The following is a 25,755-nucleotide window of genomic DNA, read 5'->3' on the forward strand; positions in this document are numbered from 1 at the left end:
TTCCCAACATGACCAAGCCACCATTATTACCCCAAACACCTTGTTGACAATTTGAAAGACACGTTCTGCTACTTTCCAAATAATGTTTATTACAAAAAAACATACAAAATTAATGGGGAGGAGAAGGCAGCTGCTGCAGAGGGGGTGGGTGTGAGGGTTGGGTAGGTACAGTGTGTGGAGGGGCTGGGAAAGAGTGGTGGGGAGGGAGTGCAGGGGGAGAGGTTGAATGGGGGGAATTGAAGACAGGGAGAATTTGGGGCGGGGCATTTGAGGGCTGAGGAGAGTGGGCAGGACGTGGAAGGTAAGGGTGGAAACGGGATTGAGAGGAGGGGCGTGTAGAAACAAGGGGAGTGGGTGTGAAAGTGGGGGTGTGGTCAAGGGGAGTGTGAGGAAGGTGCAGAAGAGGGATCCATGGGGAAGGAGGCATACTGGTCTTCCGGTGGGGTTTCTTGAGGGGGCTGCTCCAGAGTGGGTAGTTCCAGAATTGGCACCTCCAAAGCTTGTTCCCCTGCTGCTTCCCGGGAACTTTCTACAGGGCAACTCTGTGGCAACCTTGGCATTGGCCCCAAACTACTACTGCACAGGGGTTAGAAGCCTCTGGCCGAAGGTGCATTTTGGTCAGCCCCTGCTTGACATAAGGCCCGGATATCATGACTAAGGTCCTGCAACACTGTAGTCTGATCCCTGACCGCAGTGACAAGTCCAAGCAGGGTTTCATGTTGGAGCACCAGTAACCTTTCTATATTACTGGATGCATTAGAAAGCCTCCTTTGCTCCCATAATCTCTCCATGTTGAACACCAGCCTTTCCCCAAGTTTGAGAAGGGGGCTGGGTCCAGGTGGACGGGGTGCCGATCCAGCCGCATCCAATGTTGGCTGCAAGGAGAAAAACAAAAAAATGAAAGAGTGTTTAACACACAGCACAAGTGTACAGTAGGACAGGGGGCTCGTCTGACACCAAACACTAGCTCATGTTCTTGTCCCACCCCTAGGACCAGGTATTGGTGAATGCCTTTCCCTGACACATTACACTGGATGAACATTTGACTGAAATGAATGGTTTGGCATCTTTACCCAGACTGATACCTTCCTGCTGATTTGTCACATGCACATCACTCCCTCCAGCTCCTGACTAAGCAAGGATCCGAAAAAAGTAAGTTACACATCACGTTGCCAAATCCTGCCCAGCCAGGAACGGAGTTATCCTCTAAATGGGTGACTCATTAGGGAGAACATCTTTAGCATCTCTTACTGGATGTTCAGGCAACTCAGGTGGAGGTGACGGCATTTCATGCAAGTTTGGAGTGCCTGAACTTCCCTGCACCACAAAACAAAAAAAACAATGCATGACATTTCCCAAATACACATGCAACATGCATTTGTACATCCCCCACCCCATTACAGCAGTTCCCGTACCCCAACATCAGATGCAGATTCTTCTCCCACTCCAACAGCTGGGGCCTCCAGGGGCAAAAGATGATCTGCAAATAGAGTTCAAGATGCTGATTAGTAACAGATACTAGTTAGGCTGTATGTATGATGTGACATTTGTGACCAAGGTTTGAGGGATTGCTCATTGGTATGTTCTTCACCCAAGTTTATCCAGACAAATAGGACACTGGCAGCCACAGCCCAGGAGACTGGTAGGGAGTAGAAAGAGGCATGGTAAGGCTCAGGAGCAGGGGCCACAAGAATGAGGGGCCACCTTTCCTGCCAAACAAGGAGGCAGATGTGTTAGGATGGCTCCATTATGCCCATAAGCTACTGCAGCCATTTTGACCATGGACTTCAAACATTAAAGCAAAAGATATAACATTTGTCATTAAGGCAACATTTCGAAAAGGATTCAATAGGTTATAGAAGGGTCACCCAGGGAAAAAAAGGGGTCGGATCAAATCTAAATGTTCCCCAAAATATTTCCAAAACCAAATGCATGTAAATGCACCCAAAGGAATTGTTGATAGAACTGTTGATCTGAGGAGACCAAGAGCAATGCATCCAAAACTCCTTTAATCACTTTTAAACCGCAGACCTCCTGCAAACTCAATGTGAAAAAGAAAATAATGAACTCATGTGGCAGTCTCAGAGTATCCAAAAACATTAAACAGCCTTTCCAGATGATTGGAAGCTGAGCTACAAAGGGGGGGGCCAACTCAATATTGAACCCTACGGACTAGGACTGGGATGCCATTCAAGTTCATGTGTGCGGAAAGGAAGTCATCCCAGCAGAGTTGGCAATATAGTGTATTTGTCAATGAACAATAGATTAGTCTTTATGATGCCTTTTGGGCTTTAGATGACTTAAATTCCAAGATTCTCGGTGGATAAGTATTTGATTTGGCCTCTACATTTTGAGCAAAGGCAAAATGGTCGCTGTCACTTGGAACTTCACGATTGGGTGAGTAGCTACATTTCTTGATGTTGACCTCAAGTTTTCCTATGCTGAAGTCCCAGATCACATGATGAAACAAGTCAGGAGAGGGGCCCACTAGACATCACTGCCAGCACGGCTTTTATAACCACTTGCCTACCGGGCACTTAGACCCCCTTCCTGCCCCGGACAATTTTCACCTTTCAGCGCTGTCACACTTTGAATGACAATTGTGGTCATGCAACACTGTACCCATATGACATTTTTATCATTTTCTTCACACAAATAGTGGTTGCATCTGGTGGTATTTAATCTCTGATGGTGGTTTGTTTTTTGTGCTAGAAACAAAAAAAAGAGCTAAAAATTTTAAATCAAAAAATTTTTGTCTTTGTTTCTCTTTTTCAAACAGGTAATTTTTCTCCTTCACTGATGTGTGTCGATGAGGCTGCACTGATAGACAGCACTGATGAGGTGGCAGAGATAGGCAGCACTGATGAGGTGGCAGAGATAGGCAGCACTGATGGGCACTGATGAGGTGGCAGAGACAGGCAGCACTGATGGACACTGATGAGGTGGCACTGATAGGCAGCACTGACTGGCAGCACTGCTGGGCTCTGATCATCAGGTCAATGATCATCAGTGAGCTGGTGATCGGTGCCGATCCACCCTCTGCCAATTGTCGGTTATCTGCAGTACTTTCCTCACACTGTGACAGCATGAGGAAAGTGCAGCCGATAACCGGCAACTGCATTTACTGGTGATCTGCCGTGATCACGTGGTAAAAGGCCGCTGTGATTGGCCTTTTACCACATCACGTGATCAGCTGTGTCCATAGAACACAGCGACCCCTGAGATGGCTGGGTGTGTGCCCCCAGGGACATGTGGGAGGACGTGTTCTGGGAGGACGTCATAGGATGCCCTCCCTGGACTGTAGCCAAATGACAGCTACAGTGCGGGTGACAAGTGGTTAAACACTTCTCTGGAAATCTGCATCCTTAAGGGGCAAATAAACTCATTGAATGGAAATGTAAACAATCATGAGCTCTTTTGGGCTTTACTTTTAACAAGGATTTTGCTGGAGACCTGCGGGCTGTAAAATGAGACTTACTGATTCCAAGTGAAGTGGAGGAATGTTGCCAGTTCTGCCACCCATAGTGGTGACCAAAGTGTGTTTGACCTTCCCTTTGTGTGGCTCAAACCTGAAGGTGAGCGGCACGATTGGGAGGTGATGGGTCCCTGTAGTGGATCATTTCCTGTATATTGAGCAGGCATGATATATGATGTCACTAAACACCAAACACATTGGATATTCTGGGACTGTCAGAGTTGAGCATGTTGACGTCGGTCAGATTACATGTATGTGTTTACATGCGTGGAATGTTTTTGTGTCTGGGAGAAGTTGTGAAGACGAGTCTGATTTGGAACGCTCAGGAGATGTCAGCTAGTTAGTGATGTTTGGAACTTTATTGCTCTCATCAGTTAGTTCCCCCATTTGGTTTGGTGGGGTTACCTGCTTTTCATGGTTCAGGGAAACTGGTCCCAGGACATTTGGCAGGGATTAGACACATTTCTGTGTGGTAACAGTTTTCACACTGATTTCTCTAGGGGTTTGAGCGCAATACAGTGAGGAACCCCAAAGAAATCCAGCGTGTTGTGGAGATATATTTGTGTTCACACAGAGTTTAGCAATGGTTTGTTCTGCATTTCTAAGAGGATGCTCATTGGCTGATCCTGAGTGATTATGATTGTTGTAGACAAGCACATTAATACATACCCAGATCTTCCTCCATTCCTGGCTGCAGTGGGGGGAGCCGCTCCTCCTCCTCCTGCTGATGTTGTGCTGTGAATAGGACATTGACATGTGAGATGATGTTTGATGTTCTAGCAGTCTGTTCAACATTACGGGGTGCATTCCCAATGAGTGCTTACCAGGAGGGAACACCTCTGGATCAGCGTATGCGTGATCTGGCTTGTCCTCTGATGGGCTGGCTGGGGCTGCCCCTGCCTCGGGACTCGCTACAACACAACACAAAATGAACAAATGTTAAATAGATAACACAACTTTGAAGACACAATATGGACATGTGTGGTGTACTTACCACTGTGGCAATCATCATTATCTCCATGAGCCTTCACCCCAACAATCGTGTTGAGGCTAATGATTGGCAGAAGTGCCCGTTCTGTCTGAGACAGTTCCTGCAGATGGTCAGGGTCCACCCCATGCCTTGTAACATGTCCCTGCCCAGCCCACAGAGTCAGCTTCTCCTTTAATCTCCGCCTCAGATCACGCATACGCTTCTTCACGTTCTTGAGGTTCCGGCGTAACATCCTGCCCACTGCATTTACGGCCACCATGATTTCTTTCCACAGACGGTCCTTTGCTGCCTGACCACTGCGGGACGGCCTGTGCCCCGAGATGCGTTCAGCCCGTTCTACATAAGCAACCACCAGGGCCCAGGTCTCATCACGGGAGAAGGGTGGAAACTTGGGCTTGGACCGGGACCTTCTGCCTGCCCTTGATGTCCCTTCTCCTGGGCTCAAAGGGGAGGCATCAGACCCAGGAGAGGTACTCAGCTCAGCTTCCGCCTCTTCTCTGAAGGAAGCCTGGCCCCTTCTGCCACTAGCTTGTGACCTTCTCATATCATAGCCAGACCTCTGGCCCTCCATGCCCCCCCTGGCCCTAGTGGACCCCTGGGCCCTAGTAGCCCCCCTGGCATCATGGCCAGTGGGGGGCCTAGTATCCCCCCTGGCACCATGACCCCCCCTGGAACCCTGGACTCTTTGCCTCCTTGGGGGTGCCATGGGAGGACAAGTGGGCAGTGAGTCTGACTAGGTGCTGTTTGCAGCAGAAGCAGCAGGTCCTAAGTGGCAGGATGTCCGTGTGTTAGGGTGAAAATCTGCAACAGAAAAAAGGGACATAAGGGCAAGGGTCAATTGTCTGGGTTCCAAAGACAGCACATGCCCTGGAGGAAGGGCCACACTTACCAAAAGAAACAACTGGCCCTCTTGGCCCAAGGGGGGGCAGATACGTCAAAATTCTGCAATGAGAAAAAAGACAGAAGGGCAATAGGTGTCTGGCTCCAACTACAGCACATGCCCTGGCGGGGGCCACACTTACCGAGACAACCAAATGGCTCTCTTGGCCTGGGATGGAGGGGGGGGGGCAAAGTATTACAAAATCTGCAATGGGGAAAAGGACATAAGACCAAAGGTCAGGTCTATGGCCTCCAGAGAATGCCCAGGGCCTGCTTGAGGGGGGACCCCAAAGCCAAGTAAAAAATGCCAACACAACCAACGTGGGAGGTGATACATTAACAGGTCTAGAGGAAGAAATACTAGGTTTGGCCAGACAAACGCCACATTAAGATAATTAGAATATGGACAGAGCCACAAAAAAATCAATCAACCAATCAATGTGCAAATTAATATGCAAATGTGAAAAGCAGCTCACCTAACCCTTAACCAGGTGTGCATATAAATAAAAAAAAAGGCAGCGCTCCTTCTTACTAGATGACCACAGTGTTTAACCAATCATATGTTAAAATCAATAAGAATAAAATAATCAAAAAATATTCAAAAAATAAATATTCCCCAACAAAAAGTGTCCTTATATGACTTTTTTAATAAACTCAGAGTTGTGAAAAAATTTTTTTTATAAAATGTCGGCCAGTGGCGTACCTTTCCAAACTGGACACTAGCTCAAGGTTGGCCACCTTGGCTGTGGGCTATCTCAGCAACAGCCCTCTTGGTGGCCGAAGCTGACAAGTTGTCACTGGGTCAAGAGATCTATGTCAGGAGTTCCACACCACATTCAGGCATTGATGGATTATAAGGGAAATCACTGGTTTACTAACAGCTGGATGGTCAAATACCAGGCCATGCTGTGTGACAATCCTCAAATCCATTTAGAGACTAACACTCTGAACCCCGCCACCCTGCTCCCCACCTCAAAAGAACCCCTAATACACGACTGCCTCCAGGTAATGGATGAAGTCTATGCTAGACTTGAGACAGTCCCTTGGGAAAGCCAGATGTTGAATATTACATTGATAGCAGCAGTTTCGTAAAGGATGGAATCCACTATGCCGGTTATTCAGTGGTCACACAGGAAACGGTGATTGAGGCAACAGCCCTACCACAGGGGACCTCTGCACAAAAAGTGGAATTAATTGCCCTGACCTGAGTGTTACAACTAGCTGCAGGCCTAAGACTGAATGATTATGTGGGCTCTAAGTATGTCTTCCTGACTCTTCATGCTCATGGAGCCCTGTACAAGGAAAGAGGACTCATCACATCCAGGGAAAAGAGCATCAAGTATGGGACAGAAATACTAGAACCTTTGGAAGCAGTATGGGCCCCCTCGGAAGTTGCAGTAATACACTGTAGGGGTCATCAAAAAGGAGACTCCCAGGTGGCCAAAGGCAACAGAAAAGCAGATCAAGCAGCCAAAGAGGCAGCACTTCAGCGGTCCCCACAACAGATTATGGCCCCTCTGTTCTCAGTACCACTCTCTGAATGGGACCCAATCTATACAAAGGCAGAACAAGAATGGATAGAGACTGAACCTGGAAAGTACAGGAAGACTGGTGGTATCAACTGCAGGATGGAAGAATTGTCATTCCAGCTACTGTAGCAACTGAATTAGTGACAGAATTCTACAAGGGAACACACACAGGCAAAACAGCCATTGAAAAGGCCCTAGAGAGATATTTTTACATTCCCTGTCTATACACGCAATCACAAGCAGCAGCCAGTAGATGTGTGGAATGAACCAGAAACAATCCAAGACAAGGGCCTGTACCAACTCCCAGAGTACAAGCAGTAGGACCTCACCAATGGAAGAATTAATGGTCAACTTCACTGTTATGCCCCCTTCAGGAGGATATAAATATCTGCTGGTGGCCGTCTGCACCTATTCAGGCTGGGTGGAAGCCTGGCCTATACGAACTGAAACTACCAGAGAAGTGGTCAAATGCCTAATACAGGAAATTATCCCTAGATATGAAGATCCCTCCTCCATAGGCTCAGACAATGGTTCTGACTTTGTTCACAAGTGCCTTCAGATATTTGCAGCCATACTCAAGACCACTTGGAGACTACACACCGTATACAGGCCTCAAAGATCTGGAAAAGTGGAAAGAATGAACCGCACCCTAAAGTTACAACTGGCAAAACTCTGTCAGGAAACCCAAATGAAGTGGACCTTGATGCTGCCCATTGCCTTGTTGAGAATCTGGAGTACTACAACAAGAGGACAAATTTGTCCCCTTTTGAAGTACTATATGGTAGGCCCCCACCCATCATTGGAGGTATCAAGGGAGACTTACACCAGATAGGAAGGTTGGTGAACCATGAACTGTTACAGAAGTTGGGGGAGAACATGCAGGATATAGAGAAGTGGGTTCAAGAGAAACTCCCCATACGCCTGTCCAACCCCGTCCATCCCTTTGCACCAGGAGATGCAGTGTGGGTAAAGGAGTGGAGCGTAATCCCTTTAGGGCCCAGATGGAGGTCCTTACACTGTTCTGCTATCCACTCCCACAGCCATCAAGGTGGCCAAGGTGACCCCCTGGATACATCACTCCAGAGCAAAGCGAGCTGCTCAGCCAGGAATCTGTGGGATCACTACAGATTCCTGGCTGAGTAAAGCAGACCCTCAAGACCCCTTAAAGCTGAAGCTGACCAAAGAGATCAGAAGGAAGGACTCCAGCCCTGCTCTCAGCACATACCTGGAAGCTGTTGAGTCTACGCATGGTGGAAGAAAAGGTTACATCTGACCAGAAGGAAGAATTCCAGCTCTGCTCCAGTCACACCTGGAAGCTGACTGGCCAATGCACAGCACAAGATGGGAATATACACCGATAGGATGCCTGATAAAAATGTTTTAATAAAATGCTGGTAGCCATAGTAATAACCCTGACTAGAACGAGAGGGGGGAGGGCAGATCATGTGACCCATGTATCGAGACTACAAGAGTAGGATCAGTAACCACTAGAATGTTACTATGGCATTCTCATTATCAAGGTGAGGGAACAATGACTGACACTTGTGTACATAATGAAACAACGTATTCAATGTGCACTGTAGGGAACCAGGTAACCTGTTATGACCCCACCTATAGACCCACTAAAACCTGGGTGACCATATGGAGCTACAGCTCCACAGGCAAGCTGATAAACCGTACCCTGATAACCAATCCCAATGCTGCAGCGAGCCGGATCTTTGATGTATGCTCTGCTATTAACCTAAACTATTCCCACAATAGCATCAAAGAGGGGAATGTGGTAGCACCCAGATATGGCAGAGTTCCCCTTTAAACTGTAACATTTCTAACAGTATCTGCTTGCAAGTCAGAAGTGGTGTCGCGCTTCACTACCAATTGCAAAAATGTGAATATTAAATAAATATTACATAAATAACAGTCCAGCTTTCAAAGTGTGTATAATATGCACTCTTTTGAAGCTGGACTATTATTTATTTACATTTTTGCAATTGGTAGTGGAGCGCGACACCACTTCTGACTTTATTTTCTATGACACAATGGTATGAGGATGTGTATAGTGTAAGCGAACCACTCATTTTCACATATTTCTTTACACAATTTTTATGATAATCTCATTATTGTATCGATTTTACCACACAGTATTGGTAATATTTCAATATTTTAGCATACACCATAGTAGCTCACAAGACCCCACACTTCAGTATCTGCTTGCAAGGTTTTTGGCTCATAGTCCCTCCTCACTTATTTCCTGTGAATACTGTGTACCGGCTCGTAGCTGGTATTCTTATCTGCAGCTGCTGTCCAAGGTTATTCTGCAGAGTTTAGGAACCCTGTTGAAAATATAGGAAGTGAAAGAGGAATGTACCGTAGTTTTCGCACCATAAGACGCACTTTTTTCCCCCCCAAAAAGGGGGGAAAATGTCAGTGCGTCTTATGGAGCGAATATAAAGCGGCCGGTCCGGTATTTTTGCGGCCACCATGTCAGAATACCGGGCCGGCCGCTCAGCTGTTGTCTCCTGCAGGGCCTTACCTGTTCCTCGCTCCAGCGCTGCACAGTCTTCCCGCGCTGGCTTCTGTGACAGCCGGGTGCCCACTGCGCATGTGCTGGGCTTTGTGAATGATCGGGTGTCTTCTGGGACACATCAAAGGTCCCAGAAGGCTCCGGGCCATTCACAAAGCGAAGCGCTTCTCGCACCTGCGCAGTGGGCACCCGGCTGTCACAGAAGCCGGCCCGGGAAGAAGAGGGAAGGCAGCTCCACGGAAGTGGGAGCGGGTACCTGTCAAATTCAGGTACCCGCTCCCCCTCCCTCCCCAAAGGTCAGCAGTCTCTGGTCATCCCCTTCACTGTCTGCAGTCTCTGGTCATTCCCTGCACTGTCCACAGTCTCTGGTCATTCCCTGTACTGTGTCCGCAGTCTCTGGTCATCTCCTGTACTGTGTCCGCAGTCTCTGGTCATCCCCTGTACTGTCCGCAGTCTCTGGTCATCCCCTGCACTGTCCGCAGTCTCTGGTCATCCCCTGCACTGTCCGCAGTCTCTGGTCATCCCCTGCACTGTCCGCAGTCTCTGGTCATCCCCTGCACTGTCCGCAGTCTCTGGTCATCCCCTGCACTGTCCGCAGTCTCTGGTCATCCCCTGTACTGTCCGCAGTCTCTGGTCATCCCCTGCACTGTGTCCGCAGTCTCTGGTCATCTCCTGCACTGTGTCCGCAGTCTCTGGTCATCTCCTGTACTGTGTCCGCAGTCTCTGGTCATCTCCTGTACTGTTCGCAGTCTCTGGTCATCTCCTGCACTGTGTCCGCAGTCTCTGGTCATCTCCTGCACTATGTCCGCAGTCTCCGGTCATCCCCTGTACTTTGTCTGCAGTCTCTGGTCATCTCCTGTACTATGTCCGCAGTCTCTGGTCATCTCCTGTACTATGTCCGCAGTCTCTGGTCATCTCCTGTACTATGTCCGCAGTCTCTGGTCATCTCCTGTACTATGTCCGCAGTCTCTGGTCATCTCCTGCACTGTGTCCGCAGTCTCTGGTCATCCCCTGTACTGTGTCTGCAGTCCATTGGTTCAGAATATTTTTTTTTCTTGTTTTTCACCTCTAAAACCTAGGTGCGTCTTATGGTCAGGTGCGTCTTATGGAGCGAAAAATACGGTATGTATTGTGACGTAATCGTTGGTATATACGCTTGTAAGAAGTTTTCTATAACTCACTCAGCTTTGCAGGCTTGTGCCCGGCTGGGTCAAAACAGCGCTGTTTTTAATAAATCATTTGTATTCCTCAAGTCCATGTCCGGAGTTTTCTGGTTTGCCATAATTGCTACTACAATGCTTTGTCCATTAGTTTCAAAACACAAGAGTCGTGATATAAGTTTTTATCTAGGTGGTACAGGACACCTTCTCGGCTAGCTAAGATTTTCCCTGGGTCTGATAATAGATGATGGCAGGGGTGTCCTCAGGAAGGCACCTTTTTACATCTTTGGTGGCATTGCCCCAAGATTCAAAAGTTTTTGAGGGATATTTCCCCCTGCATCCAGAAAACGACCCTTCAACCTATTGATTTCACCCCTCTACACTATCTGTTTCATGGCACCCCTTCCTCAATCAAAACGTATAAACATAGTGTTACTCTGCATCTTTTGAATGCTGCTAATGCCTATGGAAGCAGAGTAGATGCCCTACAGTAGCAGAGTGGAAGCAAGAGGTTGAAAGGGTCTATCAGGCCGAACGCTGGAACCATACTGTCAAAAACAACCTTGAGAAATTTCATGGCATTTGGGATGGGTGGTTGTACTACTCTATGGAATTAGAGGACCCAGTTGACTCTCCTCCAGATACGGGCTCTCTACAATTCTCAATCCTTTCCTTGGGTCCCCCATCTGGGCTTCCAGACCCCCCCTCCCCCAGCTGGTGTCCCTCTGCATGCCTAGACCCAGAAACTCTATGGCCAGCTTGCCATGTGGTGGGTCTCTCCAAGGTTCTGCTCCCTGAATTGTCCCCCTCCTGTTTTAGCATGAGCATCGTGCCCTCAATCCTGTGTTACTATTCCTATTCTACTGGCCCTATACGGCCTCTAGTACTCTTTCTTTTGTTCCCCTCTTTTATTTTTCTTTTCTCTGGATTATTTTTATATGCTCCACCTTCTCACACGAGTGCTGAGTTTCTGCAAATGCCCTTTGTGCTATATAATGGTATTTTTACTGTCTAAGTTTGAAGCTTGAAGTATACGGGGGGGGGGGCATGTTTGATCCTTCGCCCTGAGATTGGCTGGCCTCGAGCAGAGACGTAGCTCCTGCGTGGCGGTCAGATCTATGGGTGATAAGTTTTGTGCAGCTTCTCGCTGCCATGACAGCGGGTGGGGGGTATGTGGCATGTCATCTGTACTGTACCATGTGCTGGACCTATACTTGTATTACATCATTGTACGCTGGGTCTGCTATTGGAACCTTTTCTAATATTGATATCTGCCCTATATGTTTCTGTGTGTCTTTATCCTGTTTCTTTACCTTCTATTTTTAAAATCTTTAATAAAAACAGATTATACAAAAAAAAGAAAAGAAAAACATAATAGTGGATGCGTATCATAGGTAAATATTCAAATCAATCAGGGCAGAGTTTCAACATCATAAAGAGATATTGGACCATTTTGTGTGAGGACAAATATCAATCACAGATCCTATCTACAGACCCCAAGATAACCTACAGGCGGGGGAGGAATTTGAGAGACATGTTAGTACATAGTCATCTAGAAAAAACCTCTAAATCATCAATGAAACACACTTGGCTGCCTGAGAAACCAAAAGGTAGTTTCAGGTGTGGTCACTGTAAGGCACGGACTTTCTTCAGCAATACCAAGGAGTTTGTTACACCTAAAAATGGGGAGATTATTAAAATAAGAGATTGCTATAATTGCAGCGCAGAGGGGGGGATTTATGCTTTAAAATGCCCATGCCCCCTAATATATGTAGGAAAAGCAATTTGCCCCTTTAGGAGGAGAGTTCTTGAACATGTGAGTGATATTGCTCCAAACAAGGGTAGACCAGTAGCAAGACATATGATACAAAAACATGATGGATAGCCTGATCTCTTAGACTTTTGGATTATTGACAAATATAATCTGGGTCCTAGAAAAGGGGGCCGAGATAAATGTCTTTTGCAGAATGGATCTTCCGTTTAGGATCAAGGGCACCTCATGGTGTAAATGAAGGATTTACCTTCCTTCCTTTTGTGTGTGATGGGGGGGCATTTTGATGATCATCTCTATATATAGAGGTGAAACAAATGATAGGTGCCATTGTGCCACCGTGTGCAGCTGAGCACAACTTCCACCCACTATGTGACCTACTTTGGTTCTTTGTATCCCTGACAAAGCTCTGTTTTCTGGAGTGAAACGTAGAGATTCTTTTTTCTTTGGGAGCACTTTTTCAATGCACATGATATTCACTCCGCTCCCTTTTTTTTGAGAGGTTTGTACTGCATTTTACAAAGCATCATTTGCATTCCTCAAGACAGTGAGGTATTTTGTCTGGATATGGTGATGTATGGGGCTTATCTACGAGAGGATGACATTCAGGCCTGTGGATGAGTGTACCCATATTACATATATGTAACAAGATAGATTATACAATCCAATTAGTTTTGTCCAGGGGGGGGAACTCCATTTCCTTAACAGAGATTATAGAGTCAAGCTGATAGGCTTCTGATCAAACTACAGGACCTCCTTGTATGCCGTCACTTCATCTAAAATGGGATTATATAAAGCCATCAATTACAGCTGAGCATACGTTGTTTATATGTTTGAGTAAAGGTAATATATTTTAGATTCATCAATTGGCCAGATGGTGCGAAGGGGAACATACCTTCATCCAGTATAGATTATTTAAACTCTAGATCTGAACACAAATAGTAAAATCAAATGATATTCCCAGAATCCTCCTCACCTTACCTTTCAAGTCCCCATTTTATTAAAGCCCCACTTCAGTCTGAGGTATAATTTCCCCCCACAGGACCCCCACATTCCATAGGTTAAAAATTTGTCAATTATGGCATCATTACATACAACACATGACAAGCAGTTCAACTTTGCTACTGAGGATGCCAAGGGCCCCCCACATCCTAAGAGCTATGAGGTCAGTGTGATGTCATTGGATTCTCTGGCTCTGAATGGAGGGACATTGGGAGGAGGAGCTGTAAGGTCAGTGTGATGTCATAGGATTCTCTGACTCTGGATGGAGGGACATTGGGAGGAGGAGCAGTAAGGTCAGTGTGATGTCATAGGATTCTCTGACTCTGGGTGGAGGGACATTGGGAGGAGGAGCAGTAAGGTCAGTGTGATGTCATAGGATTCTCTGACTCTGGGTGGAGGGACATTGGGAGGAGGAACTGTGAGGTCAGTGTGATGTCAAAGGACATATAGACTCTGGATAGAGGGACATTGGGAGGAGGAGCTGTGAGGTCAGTGTGATGTCATAGGATTCTCTGACTCTGGATAGAGGGACATTGGGGGGAGGGGCGGTGAGGTCAGTGTGATGTCATAGAACATATAGATTCTGGATGGAGGGACATTTGGATGGGGGGATTTGAGGGGTCCTCTATATGAGGCTCCCATGCAAACCAAATCATTGTTCTTGGGTGCGTCCTACCTCTCCTAAACTGAAGAGTGACCTTTGACCTTTACCATCCAGAAATCTGTCCGGAATCTGTGGAAGTAAGCTGTCATGTGATCAGGTGACGTGCGGAGGAACGGAGTGTAAATAGCAGACAATTGTCTCCAGAGCCCCTAATGGTGGGGATGGATTTGGCGGCGTGCTGGTGCCAAGTTTCCTCCCCCCAGGGTCACTGCAGGTGTGGAGAAAAGCTGTGTAAGAGGATATGGAGGAGAGATGAGGAGGAGATCCAGGAATCAGGAGAAAGGTCAGGGCAAGCAACAGACGAGCGCATCCAAGAGACCAAGCCGGGGTCACTACACAGAGAATCAATCCAAGGAAACAACAGGCAGGACGAGGAATAGCAAGAAGGAGCTGAGAGACAAATGAGAATATTGCTCAGCCAATGGGAGATGATCTCAGCATGACTTCCATCATGAAGGAGATGAGGGGGAGGGGAGGAAGTCACTGAAGGTGACCATAGATCCATGGAAATTCAGCTGGTTCAGCAGGGATCGCTCACATTTCCATCCATGTGTGGCCCCTGCCGGATAAAAGCCACTCCCCCAGCGGCTGCAGCCAATAGCTTCAGTGCTGATCTGTGTATTCTGAGAGCGGAGGAGTCCCCCCATTGTCAGAATACAAGAGTGCAGCGGGGAGGATTCCCCCATCCACCTCCAATGTGTGGATGGGGGAATCGCTTCAGTTTTTATGGTCATCCCGCTGGCTGAACGATAAAACTGAACCATGTAGGCCAGCTTTGGGGGCAAATATATTATCATCAACTCCTCCCCCTGAAGGGGTTAATCTGGGTTCCCACACTATATATGTGTGTATCATCATCTGCTGGAGATAAAAGACGTCACAGTGACTATGGAGGAAGAGGACGGACATGACTATGGAGGAAGAGAACGGACATGACTATGGAGGAAGAGGACGGACGTGACTATGGAGGAAGAGGACGGACGTGACTATGGAGGAAGAGGACGGACGTGACTATGGAGGAAGAGAACGGACGTGACTATGGAGGAAGAGAACGGCATGACTATGGAGGAAGAGAACGGACGTGACTATGGAGGAAGAGAACGGACGTGACTATGGAGGAAGAGAACGGACGTGACTATGGAGGAAGAGGACGGACGTGACTATGGAGGAAGAGAACGGACGTGACTATGGAGGAAGAGAACGGACGTGACTATGGAGGAAGAGAACGGACGTGACTATGGAGGAAGAGAACGGACGTGACTATGGAGGAAGAGGACGGACGTGACTATGGAGGAAGAGGACGGACGTGACTATGGAGGAAGAGGACGGACGTGACTATGGAGGAAGAGGACAGACGTGACTATGGAGGAAGAGGACAGACGTGACTATGGAGGAAGAGAAGGGACGTGACTATGGAGGAAGAGAAGGGACGTGACTATGGAGGAAGAGAACGGACGTGACTATGGAGGAAGAGGACGGACGTGACTATGGAGGAAGAGGACGCACGTGACTATGGAGGAAGAGGACGCACGTGACTATAGAAGAAGAGGACGGACGTGACTATGGAGGGAGAGGACGGACGTGACTATGGAGGGAGAGGACGGACGTGACTATGGAGGGAGAGGACGGACGTGACTACGGAGGGAGAGGACGGACGTGACTACGGAGGGAGAGGACGGACGTGACTACGGAGGGAGAGGACGGACGTGACTATGGAGGAAGAGAACGGACGTGACTATGGAGGGAGAGGACGGACGTGACTATGGAGGGAGAGGACGGACGTGACTATGGAGGAAGAGAACGGACGTGACTATGGAGGAAGAGAACGGACGTGACTATGGAGGAAGAGAACGGACGTGACTATGGAGGAAGAGAACGGACGTGACTATGGAGGAAGAGAACGGACGTGACTATGGAGGAAGAGGACGGACGTGACTATGGAAGAAGAGGACGGACGTGACTATGGAAGAAGAGGACGGACATGACGGGGGGGTTACTGGGTGTAAATAGAACATAACATCTTATTACCTCCTCTGCTGCCACTTCCAGGAACGTCTCCTCTCTGCTTCGCTTCCACACTGAAAGTCTTGTGTGTACCTGACATCACTTCCTGTCTGTACCTGACATCACTTCCTGTCTGTACCTGACATCACTTCCTGTCTTCCATAGAGACTTCCTGTCTGGGTAGAAGTGAGATCCCCACCTTGTGGAGCTCAGAGGAACTGCAGCCCCGAGAAGCGTCTGGTAGTGTGACCCCGGCCTTGTGCTGGGTGTGTATGGACTGTAGATCCTTATAGAGGGGTCACCTCCACTCCCACCAAGGGGGACAGAAATATATGACTGCTCGGGGGAGGGGTTTTGGCCCCTTTGATTTTGCAGTAACATTGATTGCAGATTTAGTCCTGTAGAACATCTGGTATATGGATACAAAGCCCCCCAGCCCAGAGTAAAGGGTGGAAATGGCTCATGACCCCCAGATTTGGGCAATGATGTCATCACTATCCCCTCCCCTTCCTGTATATTGCAGATGATAGGTCAGGGATCTGTCATTCAGCGAGTTGGGTTTTCACATTTGGTCATCAGATTTTTTTTTTCGGTGGTTGTTGGACGTCATGATAGACATTGATCTACATCATGGGACTTTTTTTTAAACTGTTTTCTTTTTTACAATCTATATTTTTGTGATTAAGTAGGATTACCAAGAGGCACTTGTCCTTGTCAGCATGGGAACAAGGTGTTTCCTAGGGTGCCCCCCCTGGCAAGTCCCCCCCATGTTGAGGACATGGTGTAAGATGTGGAATCTGCACGCTCCCCTCTCCTGTTTCCTGGCCGGCATGCTCAGATAGGGGTCTGGTATGGAATGTTGGCAGAACCTTCTGGAACATATCTCAGATAGTCTCTGTAAGGTGACCATAGACATGGAGGACACCAGCAATGGTTGGGATGTAACATCCCCTGTAAAGGTGGCATGATATGACAGATATTCCTGGAATTCAATGTTCAGTATTACAGATACAGTGTTCTCTTCATTTAGTGGTCAGTAGAAGACAAATGGTCACAATTTATAAATCTGAATAGTCAGCTCTGGGGTGTGAAGATTGGAGGAATGAACACCTAGATGGCAATAATGATCTGACATCCCTGTAGACATAGATATGGATGAATGATCTGTCACCTCGCTGAGCCTCACAGATAACATGTTGATGTGCTGACTACGACCCCAGTATTCCCACACTGCTTACACCTGTTATCACATTGTGGGTTGGGGGCTCTGTAGGGAGTTTACTTTTATTATATATAGAAGAAGAATCATAAATGAAGTTGGTGGTTGTCAGATCTGATGTCTACCAGTGTATATGGCTTTATGTCATTAGAATGATGTTCTAGTAAGTGGCTCTGTAGGGAGATGATATTTAGTATCACAAATGAAGGAGGTGGATTGGAGTTACAGCTGTTTATAGCACAATGTTACACAATTATAATGACGCACTAGTAAGGGGGAGGAGTCTTTGTGATTGAGCGCAGCGCAGCACCATTAATTATTAATTACCATTTGCTGGATGTGGGAACACATTCGGGTGGTTGCAGCAGCTCGGGGGTTCTGAATGTTATTAGATATTACATTGTATATCTTATCCTGAGTTTGGTGAATAGATTAGTGGCAGCACCGGAGTTTGGGGGTTAATCATGCTGTCGTACATCGTGAGTCTGGTGTGTGTGGGTATGCATGGGCAGTAGGAAAAGTGATAACAAGGATTCTAGCTTGGGAGGTAGTCTGAGGAATATCAGAAGTCTGTGGTGATTGCTAGACTTCCCCCAACCCATCGAATACACCAGATTGTATGTGAGATTTGTATCCGTCTGTGTATGGCCAGCCAGATAGATCTGGGTGACATCTCCCTATAGTGGTGGCCAGAGGTACTGCAGGCTGTGAATACTATATCACAGCAGGGTTGTCCTACCGAAATCAAGTTCTGCCTTCATTTCCTACTACACCAAACAAGGTCCGTGCCTGGGGTAGCTAGGCTTGTGTCCTTGACACCTGGTGGTAGCCATGGGCTATTAGAGTGTGCATGCTATTGTACTGCTGTTACCTGTGTTCTGACCGGGGAACATGGGGGGGGTTCTAGCAACAATCTACTGATTGCCAAGGACACATAATGGAGGACAACACCTTGGGTAGCTGGGCTTGTGTCCTTGACACCTGGTGGTAGCCATGGGATATTAGAGTGTGAATGCTGTTGTACTGCTGTTACCTGTGTTCTGACCGGGGAACATGGGGGGGTTCTAGCAACAATCTACTGATTGCCAAGGAAACATAATGGAGGACAACACCTTGGGTGTCAGCTGGCCTCCCTCTTACCCGAATCTTTGGCACCCCCATTCATGACACTCTCATAATAAGGATTCTTCCATTTCTCTTGGATAATCTCATCAAATCTCAGGGAACTATACCAGGTCACAAAGGGAACCCCTACATTCCTTCTAACACTCTGTCCTTTATTCCTGATTTGTGTCTATAGTTTGCGGAGTGAGGTTCAATCATTCTGATGGAAATCCTCTCCATTGGAAGGTGTTCTTCATCACATCCAATCTCTCCTGTTTTCTCCTGAGATCTGTGACCAGACCATCTACAAGAAGATGAAGAGTCCCACACCGGAATCAGCCCATTCTTCATATTTGATTCTGCATTTCACCCCATTAGGATTGCTCACAAGGATAGAGTAGCCCAAACACAACTCAATGTGCTATACAGACGAGGAAAACGAGGGCGACCAGCCTAGTACAATACCAAAAATCACAGCTTTATTGTATCCAAGGAAATATATACTCACAGACCACTGCCATAGCCGGATCATCTCCACATCACCAGAGGACCCTCAAATGGCTGACCTGTTTGGAGGAGCGGTCTCCTCTTCCTCAGACTACTCTATGTGTAGAAGCCCATTATGGTGGAACGTGTTCAGGGAGTGAGGTTCGGGAGGAGACTATATGTATGCAGTTACTTCATCATCAACAATAAAATATGAAGAATGAGCTGATTGCAGAGTGTGAGAGGAGAGGAGATGGGCTACAGGTGCTGTCATCTGATTGGTCCGTGGTCACTAGGAGGTGCAGGTTGGAGCAGTGCCATGGATTTGGGTTCTTACTATACAGTCTACACTCTTCATCTGTGATCTAGGAATCCCTCATACAATGTCTTCAGATGGAAACTTTGATATCTACAAATGGAGTATATCTGCAATATTCTCACAACTAAATCCCTCTTCACGATATCATCGTCTTGTATTTATCTTCACATAGATATATATTTCTGTATCACTACAGTGTGAACTAAGCTTTGTAGATGAGGATCTGTCATGTCACCTCCAGCTCCAGCCATGGCCCCAGGCAGACAATAATGTCAATAGTTTGTTATACTGTGTGAGATGGAAGCCTCGGGACATTGCTGCTGAGTAATGGAGGATTTTATAGGCTGATTGCCATCATGTGGATTAGATTGGATAACCCAGGTCTGTAACTTCCCTACAAAGGATATATAAAGGGCAAATATGACAAGAGAACAGTCAGAATGCTGAACACATAGACCAAGGCCGGGGTCACACTACCAGACGATTCTCGGGGCTGCAGTTCCTCTGAGCTCCACAAGGTGGGGATATCACTTCTACCCAGACAGGAAGTCTCTATGGAAGACAGGAAGTGATGTCAGGTACAGACAGGAAGTGATGTCAGGTACAGACAGGAAATAGAGCGGAGACATTGGTGGAAGTGGCAGCAGAGGAGGTAATAAGATTTTATTTCCTATTTACACCCAGTAACCCCCCATCATGTCCGTCCTCTTCCTCCATAGTCACTGTGACGCTAGCAGATGATGATACACACATATATAGTGTGGGAACCCAGATTAACCCCTTTAGGGGCAGAACATTTTTTTGACTATGGGGGGGGACTCCTCCGCTCTCAGAATACACAGATCAGCACTGAAGCTATTGGCTGCAGCCGCTGGGGGAGTGGCTTTTATCCGGCAGTGGCCACACATGGATGGAAATGTGAGCGATCCCTGCTGAACCAGCTGAATTTCCATGGATCTATGGTCACCTTCAGTGACTTCCTCCCCTCCCCCTCATCTCCTTCATGATGGAAGTCATGCTGAGATCATCTCCCATTGGCTGAGCAATATTCTCATTTGTCTCTCAGCTCCTTCTTGCTATTCCTCGTCCTGCCTGTTGTTTCCTTGGATTGATTTTCTGTGTAGTGACCCCGGCTTGGTCTCTTGGATGCGCTCGTCTGTTGCTTGCCCTGACCTTTCTCCTGATTCCTGGATCTCCTCCTCATCTCTCCTCCATATCCTCTTACACAGCTTTTCTCCACACCTGCAGTGACCCTGGGGGGAGGAAACTTGGCACCAGAACGTCTGGAGAAGTCTGGAGATCATATGACATCACATTGCCTCCACCTCCCTCCCTGATAGAAGAGAGAAAGAAGAAGAAGATTCTAGAAGTCACCAGAGAGATCACTGAGCTGCTGACAGGAGAGGTGAGCGGTGCCGGGAATTCTGGGACATTCTCCAGTAACAGACAAGGGATGTGTCTGGATGGTGACTGTATCATTGTGTGTGTCAGGTTCCTATAAGGTGTCAGGGTGTCACTGTCTATTTCTCCATGGAGGAGTGGGAGTATTTAGAAGGACACAAGGATCTCTACAAGGACGTCATGATGGACAATCAGCCGCCCCTCACATCACCGGGTAAGAGGAGACTTTATTGTAAAGGAGAGAGCAGTACGGAGGATCCACCTAGATCCCCCATCATCTGATAAACACATAGAAACAATGGATTCAGTCAGTGTGTGTGTTTCCTACAGATGGATCCAGTCATGGGAACCCACCAGAGAGATGTCCCCGTCCTCTGTATTCCCGGGATTCCACACAGGAAGGTCACACCATCCCTCACCATCATCAGGTAGATGAGGAACAATCACTGATAGTATCATTAGGATCTGTACATTATCTGCATTGTTACCATTGATGGCATTTTTATTATATATTCAGAGTGGAAACCTGAGAGATTCTGCAGTTGAGGTTAAAGAAGAGATAAAAGAGGAGGAGGATGAGGATGGGGGGGTGGAGGAGTCAGAGCTTCTAAAGGAACACAAAGATCTGTACCAGGACACCATGGTGGAGTCATCCAGCTACAGGAACCCACCAGAGAGATGTCCCCGTCCTCTGTATTCCCGGGATTCCACACAGGAAGGTCACACCATCCCTCACCATCATCAGGTAGATGATGACAATTATTGGTAGTTGTGATTTATACACAGCATGTTTGTTACAATGAATGTTTTATTATATCTTTCAGAGTGGAATCCTCGGGGATGATAATATTGATGTTAAAGAAGAGTATAAAGAGGAGGATGAGGAGTATGGAGTGATGGAGGAGTTTTCAGAAGGACACAAGGATATGATGGAGCCATCTAATACCAGGAACCCACCAGAGAGATGTCCCCATCCTCTGTATTCCCGGGATTCCACACAGGAAGGTCACACCATCCCTCACCATTACAAGGTTGGTGGGGCGGGGAGCATGGACGTGGGGCAATATATGGATTTTTTATGTGACCTTATATTTTACAGATGACCTCTTCTATCATTTTCTTGGTTTAGGGTGAAGATCTGATAGACATCAAAGTTGAGGTGAAATCAGAAGAAGAAGAGGCGTATATGAGGGATGATCAGCAGTCTATGGAGGAGGATGGAATAACGGGGACATTTATAGAGGAGGACACTCCTACAGAGATCAGCACAGGTGGGTCATGAACACTAAATCCATTCCTCCACCCATACTTGTCATGCTTCCCTTCACATTGATCCAGCACCGGGTTTTGCCTCCTGTCCGTGTTGCTCGGGTTCCTGCCTATCCCCCCTGAACCTAGGTATTATCAAGTCTTTGTACCTGTGTGTTAGTGTTCCAGCAACGTGTCTTCATGTGGAAGCCGGACCCCTCTGGTTCCTGTGGTGTTCACTGCCGCTTGAGTATTCCCATATTCTGTGTGCTGTTTGATCCTGTCTTTGTTCTCAGTGTTTTCCCTCTGGCTGTGCAGTTATATTCCCTTTGGTTTCTGTCCGTGGATCCCCTCATTTCCTGTTGCTGTGTGTGTCCTTCTCAGCATTGTTTCCTGTTGTTTGCCTGCAGCCCTTTCCATCTTGTTGAGTCTCTCTGTCTGCACCATTGCTCAGTATCCCTCCCTCTCCTGCACTTTACACGTGTTCCCTGCATCCTCTCCCCCGGAGCCCCTTCCTAGGTTGCTGCAGTAGGTGACCTTGGTTCCTAGTATCCTGTGTGTACCGCGTGTCCTTCCAGCATGCTATTCGGTTGCACTGTGCCTGCACGGGTGTGTTAGAGAGCCGCAACCTGGGGACTGCCATGCAGCACAACATCCACCCCTCCAGTGGCTCTGGTGAAGACCGGATGGCCCCTTAGATCCTGCGACTCTTGTGTGCGGTCACACTGCTCCTGTATCTGCAAGGGTGGAATTGTAAGCTCTTCAGAGACCAAGCTGCCTGATGTGGGCGGAGCCCTGGTTTGGGGGAACCAATCAGCTCCTGTCTAGTAATCCTCTTTGTGTTTGTATTTTAGTCCATGGCCGGGAGATGAGGAAAACCTCCGAGGATTGTCTCACTTTGTCTCCAGACTGGAAAGTAGAAGATGAGGACATCACACAGTATAGTCCAGGAGAAAACCCGGCTCCCTCCAATGTCCATCCGGCACCACCCAGTGTAGATGGACCATCAGATTCCTCGTATCCTGAGGTTCTCCTGTCCTGAGTGCGGGAAATGTTTTTCAGATAAGTCTAATCTTTACAGACATAAGAAATTACACACGGGGGACAAGCCACATTCCTGTTCTGAGTGCGGGAAATGTTTTTCACAGAAGTTCCATCTTTACAGACATCAGAGATCTCACACAGGAGAAAAACCATATTCCTGTCCTGAGTGTGGGAAATGTTTTTCAGTGAAATCCAGTCTTTCCAAACATCAGAGATCTCACATGGTGGAGAAACCATATACCTGCCCTGAGTGTGGAAAATGTTTTATAAAGAACTCCCATCTTTCCAAACATCAGAGGTCTCACATGGGCAAGAATTCCTGTCCTGAGTGTGGGAAATGTTTTGTACAAAAATCAGAACTTGTCACACATCAGAAGTTTCACATGGAAGAGAAGCCGTATTCCTGTTCTGAGTGCGGGAAGTGTTTCAGGGTTCATTCCAAACTTAAGGTGCATAAAAGATCTCACACAGGTGAGAAGCCGTATTCTTGTCCTGAGTGTGGGAAATGTTTTTCACAGAAATCTAGTCTTAAAATACATCAGAGATCCCACACAGGGGAGAAGCCATTTTCTTGTTCTGAGTGTGGGAAATGTTTTTCAGATAAATCCAGTCTTAAAAATCATCAGAGATTGCACACAGGTGAAATGCTGTACTCTTGTCCTAGGTGTGGAAAAGGTTTTGTACGAAAATCAGAACTTGTCACACATCAGATGTATCACACGGGGCAAAAGCCATACTCCTGTTCCAAGTGCGGGAAATGTTTTGTACGAAAAACAGTACTCGTCAAACATCAAAGGTCTCACATGTAAAAACTGTATTCCTGTTCTGAGTGTGAGAAATGTGTCTTAGAAAAATCCGAACTTGAAACACATCAGAGATCTTACACGGGGGAGAAGTCATATTCCTGTCCTAAGTGCGCGAAATGTTCCTCAATGAAGTCCTGTCTTCCTGTACATCAGGGATCCCACACAACCCTGGAGGTGTATTTGTGCCTTGAGTGCGGGAAATGTCTTCTAGATGAATGTTGCTGGACATCCCAGCTCTCATGTGGGGAAGAAGCACACCCTGATATACACCTCAGATATACTCCATGGCTGATCTTCATCATGGAAGAAACAGTTCATAAGGAGATCAGAGGTCCCCAAAGACATGGATGAAGTGTGGGACCGGGTTGGCCATTGATGGCAGGAGAAGAATAAAAATGGAGTGCTGCCCTGTGATTGGCTGAGTACATTTTGTGGTGGGAGATTTCACATACATTTGGAGGTCTGTATAAAAACAAATAGTTCTACCTCCTGTATACCGGACACTTCCACCCCCTTCCTGCCCAGGCTGACTGGTAACTATCAGCACTCTCACACTTTGAATGACAATTACACAGTCATGCTACATTGTACCCAAATTATATTTTTGTCATTGTTTTCACACAAATAGATATTTATTTTGGTGGTATTAAACACCACTTTTTACCATTTTACTTGTTTCTTGTTTTTACAAATAAATCGTCTTTCCTTATGTAGCAGGCTCCTTGTACAAGAGGATTCAGAAGGAATCACATGTTCAGCAGTCAGTCCTTCCTCTCTCTCCCCTATTTGTAAAACCTGGGCATTCTGCCAAGTTGATGACTCATCCATTACACAGCAAAAAACGCTGGGAGGGGGAGGAAGAAGGAAGTGAAGGGAAGAGGGGAGAGACACAAGGCTGGAGAAAAGACAGGGACACGTGGAGCCCGTCCAAGCAGAGGAGGAGGCACTACAGCACCCAGCGCGGATAGAGGGACCCTGCTGTGTGTTCAGAGTCTGGTGAGCTGTCCCCTGGAGAGAGTAAGACACACCATTTACACTTTGCATATAGACTGGGACATCCGCACCCCACTGCTGGGATCTCACCCATCCGGGGCCCTGTGCAAGCCACAGATCCCCCTGCCTGCTTTGCCCCTCACCACCAGTGTAATTGAGACTGTCTGCCCCCGGGGACTGACACATACTGGGAGATTGCATCCTGCGCCTGCCCCTGGTCTTGGGGTGCTTTGTGTTGCATTTAGACACTGAGGTTGGACCCTCTCAGCCCAGAAACCTAGTAAAATTGGATGTAACCCACACCAGCTGAAACTCCAAAGAAGCCTTCAGCTGCTATTTACTTCATTGTAAGGACTAAACGTGCACCAACTAGAGCTCCACCGTTACAAGGACTGAAGTGGGGGAATCTGGCTTAGTAGCCTTATTAGAGGTACCTCTTTATTGCATTCTGTTCTGACTCTGAGGTGATTTTTGGCTAACGCCCCTCAGAAGCAGAATCATACACCGGTGTGGGTAATACATTTCATTGATAGAGTATAAGTAAGTTTATTTGTTTGATATCAGTTGTATTCGGCTTAAAGTGCGGCTCTGCCATCCGGAGACTCTTGGCTGTGAAGCCCTCTAGTGGCAGACCAAATTTACTGCATTGCATAAAAGAAGAAAAGTAAGTTTGGAAGTTGAAAGGGGAACCCCACCCCTCTACACTGCATTTCATTCTCCATAAAATTGTTCTTGTTTCATTTAACCCTGTGTCAGCAAATTTCTTGGCGGGGTATTTGCTATTCATTACCAGTTGTGCCAGAGGGATTGGGTTTGCTTAGGGTTGGATCTATTGAGCGCAGGACCCATAATATATTCCAGCTTGTCCCAAGGGGCAGTGCTACACTTATAAATGTAGACAAAGGTGTATTCTGCGCCATTTCTTGGGTACAATAACCCCAATCAGTGTCTATGATTCAGTGTGTAGGAGAGTTATAGAGTCTACAAACTATGGGATAGATGTCTGAAAATCCATCATGTCTGATGACGGCAGATCTCATTTCTGAGGATCAAAAACACCAGAACGGTACAAATTGTCAGAACTTTATCTGTGAGGAAATAATCCGTATACAATTCATGGAAACAGGCGGGATCTGGAA

At 47.1% G+C, this 25,755-nt stretch overlaps 3 protein-coding genes across 4 annotated transcripts in view; 1 reads left to right on the forward strand and 2 right to left on the reverse strand.

The window, feature by feature from the left end:
* The window catches only part of LOC149450595 (uncharacterized), a 119,388-nt gene that overhangs the window by 83,869 nt on the left and 9,764 nt on the right, over positions 1-25,755 (reverse strand). The gene's annotated exons all lie outside the window — the stretch shown is intronic.
* On the reverse strand, positions 70-16,105 carry LOC149450598 (uncharacterized). Of its 2 annotated transcripts, XM_089691726.1 has the most exons (8): positions 16,021-16,105; positions 5,356-5,408; positions 4,470-5,267; positions 4,300-4,386; positions 4,145-4,210; positions 1,416-1,480; positions 1,252-1,317; positions 70-875 (listed from the first exon to the last, which is right to left on the reverse strand). In XM_089691726.1, the coding sequence occupies exons 3-8, from the start codon at positions 5,170-5,172 to the stop codon at positions 588-590; spliced, it is 1,275 nt and encodes a 424-aa protein (XP_089547852.1). In that variant the 5' UTR covers positions 5,173-5,267; positions 5,356-5,408; positions 16,021-16,105; the 3' UTR covers positions 70-587. The 2 variants fall into 2 exon arrangements, with proteins under 2 accessions (XP_089547852.1, XP_089547853.1); XM_089691727.1 differs by lacking the exon at positions 1,252-1,317.
* On the forward strand, positions 22,640-24,055 carry LOC149450599 (uncharacterized). The gene has a single exon (XM_089691734.1). It carries the CDS (start codon positions 22,772-22,774, stop codon positions 23,624-23,626), a length of 855 nt encoding a protein of 284 aa, XP_089547860.1. The 5' UTR covers positions 22,640-22,771; the 3' UTR covers positions 23,627-24,055.

This window comes from Staurois parvus, unplaced genomic scaffold (assembly GCF_062004578.1).
Source record: "Staurois parvus isolate SC_StPar_1 unplaced genomic scaffold, SC_StPar_1.0 ptg000570l, whole genome shotgun sequence".
NCBI classification, from domain to species: Eukaryota; Metazoa; Chordata; class Amphibia; order Anura; family Ranidae; genus Staurois; species Staurois parvus.

What these genes read in the sequence shown, in the direction of transcription:
- LOC149450599 (XM_089691734.1), top strand. Translation starts at nt 22,772, where the DNA reads ATGGACCATCAGATTCCTCGTATCCTGAGGTTCTCCTGTCCTGAGTGC.
- LOC149450598 (XM_089691726.1), bottom strand. Translation starts at nt 5,172, where the DNA reads ATGGCACCCCCAAGGAGGCAAAGAGTCCAGGGTTCCAGGGGGGGTCAT. An exon ending in TAATGATGATTGCCACAGTG is followed by an intron (nt 4,387 to 4,469) that starts GTAAGTACACCA and finishes GTTGTGTTGTAG; the next exon opens with CGAGTCCCGAGGCAGGGGCA. An exon ending in CTGAGTTGCCTGAACATCCA is followed by an intron (nt 876 to 1,251) that starts GTAAGAGATGCT and finishes TTCTCCTTGCAG; the next exon opens with CCAACATTGGATGCGGCTGG.